The 10,694-nt window shown below is 48.9% G+C and overlaps 2 protein-coding genes across 2 annotated transcripts; both read right to left on the bottom strand.

Moving 5' to 3' along the window:
- Positions 1 to 1,627: 1,627 nt before the first annotated feature.
- On the bottom strand, positions 1,628 to 2,824 carry N7484_009147 (phosphoglycerate mutase family protein; the record flags this gene model as incomplete). Its single annotated transcript, XM_057119534.1, has 3 exons — positions 1,628 to 2,356; positions 2,411 to 2,629; positions 2,690 to 2,824. 3 exons carry the CDS (start codon positions 2,822 to 2,824, stop codon positions 1,628 to 1,630), a joined length of 1,083 nt encoding a protein of 360 aa, XP_056969089.1.
- Positions 2,825 to 3,802: 978 nt separating this feature from the next.
- On the bottom strand, positions 3,803 to 5,928 carry N7484_009146 (homeobox domain-containing protein; the record flags this gene model as incomplete). The annotated part of the gene is made up of 2 exons (XM_057119533.1): positions 3,803 to 5,539; positions 5,599 to 5,928. The coding sequence occupies 2 exons, from the start codon at positions 5,926 to 5,928 to the stop codon at positions 3,803 to 3,805; spliced, it is 2,067 nt and encodes a 688-aa protein (XP_056969088.1).
- Between the last annotated feature and the right edge of the window lie 4,766 nt (positions 5,929 to 10,694).

Here is a 10,694-nt window from a genome sequence, read left to right as displayed (position 1 = left end):
CAGTAAAGAGCACAAGGAGTGTTTACCTTATGAATTCAATTTAGCTTTGGGCCCCCGCTTTGGCTACGTTATGGCCTCACCTCGCTGTATACCCTTCGGCTTTCAACGAGCTCCAGGTGCGGATCCAGGGGAGTTTGTGAGCTTTTGGCGAGCCTCGGGGGGAAATCTAGGTGGCCTATAGAAAAGTTAAAGTCATTATCTCATTCGCCTTTTGGTGGTCATGTCAGTAATGTTAGGAACATTAAAAAATCTGGTGCAGTAATATGCCAACTTGTCGTGAAAGCTGGACCGAAGGGTCCTCACTGAAACAACAAAAATGCGAACACAACATAGAGATGCAAATAATATCTATTGAAACACGAAATCTTGGTAAGCAAGATATATTATTAGAAGCGAGTTATGAGTGGCTTTAAAACATTTTCAAGGGAGGTAAAGGTTTCAAAGGGAGACGAAAGGAAGAAAGTAGGGTCCAGAAGCCGGTTTCAATAGTCAAAGGACAACAGGTAACCATGATGTCGACCCCTTGGTAACCTTTTTCTATTGAGGTGATAATGCATGCGAATTGAGCACATGACCAGAGAACTAGAAGTTGATGCATTCGCATCGAGTTGGGTCACAAGTTTAGAAGTGAAAGGGGCATTTTAGTTGTGTCCGCGATTTTGTTACTATTGTTCCTCCTAAGCAATAGTTCATAGTCAGTGTCCTCCTGCTTGATCTAATTAGAATTTGGAGGCTCACGCTGGAAGGTGTTATGCAATTTTTTGAATCTCCAAGGTTAGGAGTATCCAGGTGTGAGGTGCCCACCTTGGAGAATACCCTTCACTATATATATATCATCCGTTAAGGACTACCTAAGAAAAGTCATCGCCCTAGCAAAATTAACTTTTAAAGCCTTCAAACTAAGGATTGGAAATAGATGGAGAAATTAGTGTCGAAGAGAGAAAGATTTAATTCAGATGACCGAAAGGTGGTAAGAAACAATTCAAAGACATCAACTTATGAATGATGTCAGTTCGTACGTAGCAGATGTCGGGGCTGTAAAGTGCTACAGATTCATATAACAAGAGAGGCTCATCTCTTTCATCAAGCAAGTCTCCGTGGCGCAATTGGCTAGCGCGTCTGACTGTTAATCAGGAGGTTGGAAGTTCGAGCCTTCCCGGGGACGCTTCTTTTTTGTCTTTTGCTTTTCCGTCCGGGTTAATGAAACGAGTCAATTGTCCACGGGTATTCAAAACACCGAAAATAAATTTTTATTATTATTTTTGTGTTATTTGAGAAGAAAAGGCAGCCCCATAGTATACCTGTCATGTAGAGGAGGCCGTTTGAAATTTGACCTGTAGACACGTTTGAATTAATTGATCCTACTAGACTGCAGTATCTTTATGGATATTCCAAGGACTCAAAAACGGGGTTGGCAATTCAGCACCCGCGACTGGATATACATTTAGCCCATGTTTCAAAGCTTGAAATATTTAGACAAGTTTGGGACAAAATGAAAGAAAAAGAACATTATTTTCCAATTGTGACATCCGTGGATGTTTAGACACATGAACTACCAATCGATCTTTCTAACAAGCCAAATCATTACCAAACCAAGCTATCGGTACATCACTCCCAGCAAAACTTTTTAAACATCAGTGACCAAAGGAGTGGTGACCGGCACAGCACTAGAAGGGCAAACACAAGCTGTGACAGAAGTAACAGGGGGCACAGTGCAATGAGCACTAGTAGTCCAAGCAACGGACGTAGTGGTAGCCTTAGCCTTCCGAACCTTCTCAGCCTTCACAAGCACAGGAATGACAGCACCAGTATTCAAGCTGAAAGTACGGTGTCCAACAACCCGCAAGATAGAAGAAATCTCACCGGAGTGCGAGGTAACAGATACGAACAAATCCTTCTTACTAGACGCAGAAGTGAAGAACACCTGGTCAAGCACGGTCTCGCTACGAACGTCCTGCGCAGCACTCGTTTCGGCAGTAACGCCGTTCCAAAGCTCGTCTTCTTCGCTGAAGCCCTTCTCGATGGGCCACTCGGGGAAGAGGTCGTGGATGTAGCTGCGGTCACGACGGTGGTCGCAGGTGTGGATGCTGATTCCCTCGCGGAAGAGCTCCTTGATGAGAGGCTTGAATTTGGCGCTGCCCTTGGGAAACTCCAGGCCTGTGAAAGTGTAGTTGGCGGTTTGGAGGGTGCGGGTCAATGGGCTGACGAAGTAGTTATCTGGTGTGTGGATGCGCTGTTCGTCAATCTCCTTTTGCCAGAAGTTGTGGGCGACTAGGGCTTGATCGACACCATTTGTGGTGAGCTCGGCGTCATTCCAGGTTGCGGTGCCGTTGCCGTCCATTTCGGCCCAGTAGCACTAGTTGAGGGTTAGAGTTGGCTTATGAAGAGTCTTCAGAGAGAAGGTACTCACGTTCCAGGCTGCGTCGCCATAGTAAGTCTGGGCAGCGTTGTGCCAACCCTCGCCGTGGCGGCCCAGGAAGAGCACCTTGTACTCCACATCACTGTGGGATTCATCATTCAGCTTCTCTACCTGGTGGTAGAAGCGCTCCCACTGGGTGAGATCCTTGGCGTGTTTAAGTTCATGATCGGCGGGATAGGTGCGGTTGAGGAGACCAAAGTTCACGGCTGTCTATATATTAACAATAGGTTAATGAAATTTCGAGGAAAACTCGGGAATGCGGGTACATACGTAATCGAAAGTTGAAGCATCGGTGGCAGTCTCATCCTGCAAGAAATAGCCAGTAACAGTTGTATAGGTAATGGTGGAAGCTTGAGCGAAAGCGACCAGGCCCATAAGGGCAGGAGTAAGGGCCAACAGCTTCATTGTAGATAGTAATGAAATAGAAATTTCTGTTTAGATTCGAAAAAGATCGGCATAGTCCCATCTTTTATAGCCAAAGAATGTTAAGAGATAAACATTCTTGACCATGTGCTTGAACAATCTCTCCGCAGTGGAGATGGCGGAGAAGGTATGTCATCCTATGGTGTGGCACACGTGTGGCCGACTCTGGCAGCGGGTTTGCCCGCTCCGGCTTGGGCTTTCTCGGAGCTAAACGCTAACAGTTATTAGGCGCGGCCAGCGATCGTACTTTGCTATAAATTAGCCGTTGACGAATACTCCTGGAGCCAATCGCTAAGGGAAAGGGCGGGTCTACGTCGGCTGTTGACTTAGCTAGGTAATAGCAATTTACAATGTTCGGAGATCGGACGGATCATGTACCAAAGTGGTTTTTTCTGAAAATATCACTCCTTTTTTCGCGTGCGAGAACCAAACATCACAGAGTGAAAAACGTATATGTGACAGTATATATCAAAAAAAAAAATAATAAAAAATAGCCAAATGCTGCCAAATATGCAAGTCCAAGTCCCAATCCAAAGCCGAACCGGTTCCAAAAAATAATTTCAAACGAAGGTAAGAAGGGAATGTCGAGCCCGTGGGCTCGCAAGAATTAAAAGTCGTATCACACCAATATAAATCCCAGGCCAATAAACACAATGCAAAATCTGCTCCCAATATGTAAACAAAAATCCCCGGAGGAAGAACACCAAAAAAAAAAAAAGACAAGAGAAGTGAAAGAAAAGCTCAGGTATGTAGGAAGAAAAAGAAAGAGTAAAGTGACAGAACTTCTCCGCACACGGAGTGTTGGAATAGACAGGCCTCCCGTAGGCAGGCGAAAGGGTAACAAAAAAATAAACAAATCGCAGGGGACGAGACGTTGCGTAGCGGTTCGTCCTAGACCAACAAAAGCATATTTATCGCGGTACATTTCTCATTCATCCATCGAGAGACGGTAACCCTGCATCAGGGGTAGTGGCTCGGTGTGGAGTTGTTCGCAAATGTGTATGCCTTTGGCTTGTGAACAGACCCCATCTGGTGAGCGGCGAAATGGTGCGCCTCTGGCTGCTCGTGATACTCGTGCATAGTAAACTCCGAAGCTTTCCTTTCCCCAGCACCTGTTGAAATAGGCATATCGGCATCCTCAATCGAGTAAATCAAGGGTGGTGAGCCAGAAACGGGTTCCATAAAACCATGCCCGCGGCCGTCAACGGAGCCATCGTACCCAATTGGTGAGACGGTGCTGGAGTGAGGCACTTGAAGACCGGCTGGGTATTCCGGCGAGGAGAGAGCAGTAGTATCTGCCCAGCTTCGCGCAGTCATGGGAACCGGGTCACAGTTAACATACTCGGGAAAGTTGCTGACTTGAGCCGGAGCCGACATCGGCGGGGCGCCATTCTGGTAGGTGAAAGGAGAGTAGATATCCAGGGGAGTAGTAGGAGGTGAGGCAATATTTACTTGCATGGGCTGAGAGGAGGGGAAGAACTGAGTATTAGAATGTGCAGACAAGCAGTAGCTATCGGTCGGGGAAGCCGGCATGAAGTGCTGGAAGTCCTGAGGGGTCAACGGGGTTGGCGGGGCCAAGGTCGTTGACGAGACCGATGGCCGCAGCATCTCAGCCTTGCTAGACTTCATGGAGCCGGATTCGGCGAAGGTGAAGTTGAGAGGAGAGCGCTGGGCCGCCGAAGCCTTGCGAACACCGGCATATCTGTTGTTTAGGCACTGGGCCGACTTGGAATGCCTCATCGAGTTACCAGCACCCGAACTAGGCACGCGGCTAGTTGGAGAAAGAGAAGACATGGAGGTGGAAGCAGCCAGGGAGCGAGTATTGGAAGTACCGATGGCAGCAGGACGGGGGCGCTTTCGCCGAGCAGCGAGATCAAGCTCCTGGCCCGGTCCCTTCCACGATCCTTCAGCCTGACTAGAAGACTGGGACATAGCCGAAGATCCAGGTGTGCAGATACCGATACCATCCAAAGAAGCTGTGAGAGCACTCGACGACTCACGGCGGGTGACGGAGATATCGGGAGTCTGCATGGACAGGGGGTATTGCATGTTTGTGTAACCAAGACCGGCATCGGATCCAACTGCATGCATATGCTGATCCTTCGGAGTCTCAACCCAGTCCTCGTGCTGAGAGAACTGGGCACCTGTGAATGCATCCACATTCTGAGGGACAGAAGAAGTCTCGGAGTGACCGTGGGATGTCCACTGAGTCGTTTGTTTGACCTCGGGCCAGTCCTGGTACTGGTAAGAAGCATGTCCCTTGTTGTCCTGTGCGGTAGGGGCCTTCGGCGGAGCCATCGACGAGGGAGAGATCGGTTCTTCCTCAATGGGAGAGTTGTGTTTGGTGTGCGAGTCCCGGCGGGTGAAGCGATCCCTTGCAGCAACTGCCGCGTTCAGTGCTCGCTGCAATGATGCGAAGGTTGCGTCGCGGGCAGACTCACTCTTCGTTTTTTGATGCTTCTTCAAATCATCGGCCTTTGAACTGCCTTCAGCCTTCACACTGGAGGATTGTTTCGGGGTCGGGGAACGCTCCGGCTCCTCCTTGGCAGCAGAGGACTGAGACCCCGACGGTTGGTCCGAAGTCTCCGACTTGCGACGAGCCAGCTCCTCCGCCTCGGCCTTGGCTTTTTGCATCTTCTCAAACTCCTCCTGGCGTTTCTGTTGCTTTGCCTTGGCGCGTCGATTTTGGAACCAGTTCTATGAGGGCAGGTGGGTTAGCTTCATCACACTGGCGGGAAAGTCAACATGGAACATACAGCAACGCGAGGCAAGCTCAGATTAGTCTGAGCTGCCAATTGACGCTTGACATTGCTGCTGGGCTTAGGATGAGCCTGGAATTGATTCTCTAGGGTCTCAACTTGCTCCTTTGTCAAGCGCGGGCGGGACAAGTTCTCTGTGTATTCGTCGTAGTCCATGATTGGTTGGTGGTAGTAGTCAATCATCTCCATGGGCGGGTGAGGGTAGCAGTAGCCGTCCATGGGGTGCATCATGGGAGGAGGGACCATGCTTGGGTCGTATGCGAGGGTGTGGTCCATTGGGAGACCCGAATGGCCAGGGTAGTTCCATGAGGGATGAATGTAGCTCATGGTGAAGGTGGTGATGTGATGGGTATGGAGAAAAGAAGGAATGGCGGGAGGGCGTAGAGGGAATTAAAGGAAAGTGAAGCGCTGCACAAGACAGGGCAGGCAACTCAGGGCGATAGCTATATCATGGAGGTTTCCGAAGGTCTGGGATCCGGAAGTGATGCGAGAGAAGGGAAAGCAATAGCAGAGATAGATAGCTATAAACAAATGCGGCGTTCAAAGGAGAGACGTGGGTGGGCCAACCAAAAAGGAGCGACAAAAAAGAAAAGAAAAAAGGAACGTTAATAGAGCCACCAAAGAATGGATGTGAAGGAAGAAGAGGAGAGAGAGAGGAAAAGATGGGGTGTGGAAAGGGCGGTCTTGGGGACGGGCCGTGATGATTGGTCTGGGGGACCAGGTACATGTACTGATACGTACACTTCTCCTCTTCTTTAGGTATATATGATATTTAGATATTTCGGATTTTTATTATATTTTTCGTCTGTGCTGGGCCCAGATGGAAATGAAACTGCGATAATCCCCTCTTCCCCCCCCCTCCAAACCCGAATTTCATGAATAATTCGGGATATTTCTCTCGAGATCTGATCGTCTACCATTCCCTGAAGGAGAAAAAGCGGGCTGAAAATGAAAAATAGAAAATTAAGTATAAATTACTAGATTAATACTAGCCTAAGCAACTTCACCCCCACTGTTTACAATTGTTTTATTTTATTTTTCGCCCGTGGAGTCGCGCTACCGCCCGCGCGGTTCTTCTAGGGGGTGGCGGCCTGGGGGCCCTCGGACTGCATAGAGTCACACACATCTGGAATTCCGATCCTGTCTGGAACTATACTTGAGGTTACATGGAGAGAGTCAAATCTCCTTATATAATGTTATCATATAGAACGATCTAGGTAATCGGGAAACCCCCGTTCATAAATCACAAGAAGGAAAGAAAAAAAAAAAGAAAGAAAGGGACCAATTTGTTTACTTTTCGACCTAGAGTCTAAAACCCAGTTTTTTTTTCACACAGCCCTAAGCAAATTGGATCTCTCCAAAAGAAAAAGTGACCGTTCCGGCCAATCATCGGACTGGCCCCGATCAACCGCTGTTTGAGAAGGTCTCCACTATGATGTTTTCTCTCAGGTACCCAGTACGTGTACCATACGTAGCTCGACAGGCTTTTGGTACCAAAGTGTAAACGCCGCGTTCCCATGGTTATGCGTTGCGGACGGCTCGGGGGGCAGCAAGATAGCCCTGAAAAAGCATGTATCCTCCAATCATGGACGGGCTCCCGTGATTATGGGTATCCTATCAGGGGCTGCAGAAACTACATCTCCGATGGCTTGAAGGGTCCTTGATTAGGATGCCATGGCAATAGTTGCATAGTTACTTCCGAGCACTCGTTTTTTTTTTTTTCTTCTTCCCGCCCTTGGGCAGTTCCTGCATTAGCGTCATGTCTGAGCCCAAAGGAAAATTACCGTATCAAGGCAAGAGTAATACTCAAAGCTCAAATGTTGTTCCGGGGAGGAAAATCAAACTATTCAAGATTTGTGGAGTCAAGATAGGAGAAGGGGGGGCGATGCAAAGGAAATCATCTATGGCAGCCACCACCCACTCTATACTTAGTCTGGAGCGTAATTTACCCCGAAGAGTTTAGGCGTGAAGAAGTTTTGAAATCATGACAGTGAAGTGGGGAACTGAGCGCGCCAGCTTCGACCCGCGTATCCCTGCAATCTGTCACGGGTGATCCAACCTGCATGGTAAATCCTCAGACCAAAGTGGTTTCTTACTGGATCATTGGACAAAGTTAATTACATTCGATCGAAGGGTTTCTTCGAGATGTTTCCTCATACCCAGTCACCGGGGATCTGGGACGATCGGAGCCTGTTCCCCGGTCATCCAGCATTGCAGATTGTACTACCATCCCCTTGGCTGTACTGTACAACGTCGATATCGGGGTTATGATCGACATCCCGATGGGGGCGATGATGTCTTTTCGACGCACTATTGAGGCCTGAAGCAAGCCTGTCTGTCAGCTATCTGTCAGCTAGATCGTGTTTGGGTGTCGGGAATGACTCTTTGTCCCCCGCTAGACTGTTTTGAGGGCGCATGGCATTACGCCAAGCCCAACTAAACATCAATAGTCGACAGATCCCGTCGATCACTTCAGGATCTGCCGAGCTTTGTTTCCCCTCGAGTTAATGGGGTAGAGGGGACAAGTGTACTAGCACAAATCCTTGCACGGGTGTTCTTCCGACTCTCATTGTTTGATCGGAAGAAGTCAATTTCGCCGCCCCTGTGGTTCCCGAGAGTATGGGTGGCCCCATTCGACGGCGCTAAACGGCTTGGATCGAGAGGCTCCATGCACCCAAGTCACGAGGATGTGTTGTGATCCAACTTGTCTGGTAGGAGGAGAGTTAGATTCTATCCACTTAGGTTTTTTTTTTTTTTTTTTTTTTTTTTTTTTTTTTTCTTTCTGTCCAACTGCAAGCCACAGGAAGCTCATGAGCTATATCTGTCGGCATTATGATCCAGAGAGCTTGGCTCTCCGGTATGTAATGTGGTATGCTGTGAGCTGTTGTGTACCCTGCAGTTTGAGCCTACGCTCCACTCTACAGGTCTATCCGATCTCTTTGTTCCAACGGTCATGGGCCAGGGAATCTCGATTTCCCGGCAATTTTATCCTTTTCACTATGCCCATAGGGAGTACCTGACAGGAAAACGTTTCACAAGGAACTTAGGTCTTAAAAGTTTAATCTATGGAGTCGTCTAATTCTATCCTAAACTCTGATGCCGTCGTACAGGCGGAAGCACCTTAGAAGAGTATCTGGGAACTCATCCTGCGTCCTTCCCCTCATCCAACCCCATTTCCCTCGTAATTCGGTATAGATAGTCACTAGAAATGAGGGGCATATCGGCCTAACGGAAATGCTGCCTCAAGTCACCAGATCCACTGTGTCGCCCCTCATTGCAGTGCAAATGATCACCTCCTATTCTTACCAAGTCCAGATCAGGATCTGACTCGATGAAGCGTACAACGCTCCAATCCAAGACGGATCGCTACGATGAACCAGTCATGTGGCCCAGGACAGAGTGGAGATGATCGTAATTCACGACCACATAGGGGGATCCCAATTTGTATCCCTTGGGCAGAGAAAGAGGCTGTGAAGGCTCAGAAAAAAACTGGGACCCAGGGCCCCACGCTTGGTATGGAGCAACAACGTGGCCATCTGGTGCTACTGCTGCCACCAAACTTTGAGTTCCAGTACGTTAGGCACATCGTGAACACCCATGATCGACTCTCTCGTGACGATCCGGCTGAGTAGACATCTGAAAGCTTCACATGCATTAGGGCGCCTATCAGCATTGTAAATCACATTAAAAAGCCTCGCTCATCACTGATTGGGGAGGTTTGGGATTTGCGGACTTGCGGAGCGATTTTGTGCGCTGGCACCCCTCCTCTTTTTTTTCTCCCTCCTTCTCCCTGTCCAAAAATGCTCCACAATGACATGTAGATAAAGCCCGAAGCGATAGGAATAGTTCGGATTCGTGCGCTAAGACCTCGGCCGAATCGACAATCCCCGAATGTCCCGCGGTGCTGGGGGAGGAGCCACTAGGGATGGGAGTATGGCGTGCATGGCGAAAATCATGGTCCATGCCATGGATCCCCGTCATCTCCGTCATTAAGATATTCGCATTAGGATTAGGGGGTGGGCAGGATCTGCCCTTGACGTGCCCCTGGATTGATCTACAACGCGCCGCACGGATCCCTTGGCTCCATCCGACTATTGATTGGATCTGGAGTGAACCGTTATGGCGGAACAAAAATCTCAAATATCGGAGAACGAGGACGAGCGTGGAGATAAAGGGTCGGCAAAAAGAAAATAGTGAAAGTAAAAAAAGAAGAAAATTCCTTAGTTCAATAAAGCACGGAAGTTGCAAAACACCAGAAAATTCCCCGATCTTTCCGAGGCCAGAACTCTCGGAGTACACGATCTGCACAGAGTGTGACGTTCAGTTGATCCTTGGCTATGGGGGATCCTCAAGATCGCCTTCTTCGGAGCTGTGATTCCGTCTCCGATCCCCCGTATTGTGTCATGTACTACTCACCCTGGACCTGTTCCACCTTTCCCAATGTGGATTCGGGGGTGTTCGGTGAACAATAGTCTGTTCCGTAGTGGCTGAAGCTGATGTTCGTTCCATCTCTGTTTAGCCCTTGTATCACTTTGGTCTGGGCACGGTACCCATGATCACCGAAATGTGACAGATCCATCTCCACCACTCCCTTGTGTGGCTCACCTGAACGAAGTGTGGCGGTGTCTGACGCCTGCAGGCAGCAAGAAACCGATGTAGCTCCCTGATACGGGATTTGTCAAAGGGAGCCATGGGGCTAGTTCGGCAAGGTCGATGCAGGCGGATGAACTGGGAAGGAGACACCATGTATTCGGGACTGTCCGTGGGATCCGCTCGTTCGCAGGCCCGTTCAATTCACTTGTCATGCCGAAGCTGTGGTCCAGATCGGAAACCAAACTAAAACCTGCTCCTGTACGTGATGAGATTGTCCGCCACATTCGCCATCACGCATACCGTTGGGGTGGCCTGGACGATCAACCGTGAGGGGCAAAGACGGCAAAGAAAGCAAAGCAAAGCAAAGATAGACAATCGGTGATCTGTCAATAATCTACCTCGTGATCTTCAAGTCAATCTACAATTCAAAATTTCCATGGCCATCCTGTTTGAGCGCTGAACGAAGTTGGGACTTGCTCACTGGGACACTTGCTCTCAAC

This window comes from Penicillium longicatenatum, assembly GCF_028827895.1.
Source record: "Penicillium longicatenatum strain IBT 33135 chromosome Unknown contig_6_segment0_segment0, whole genome shotgun sequence".
Lineage (NCBI taxonomy): Eukaryota > Fungi > Ascomycota > Eurotiomycetes > Eurotiales > Aspergillaceae > Penicillium > Penicillium longicatenatum.
Note: the sequence above shows the minus strand (reverse complement) of the source record. Positions and strands in the feature narration are given on the sequence as shown.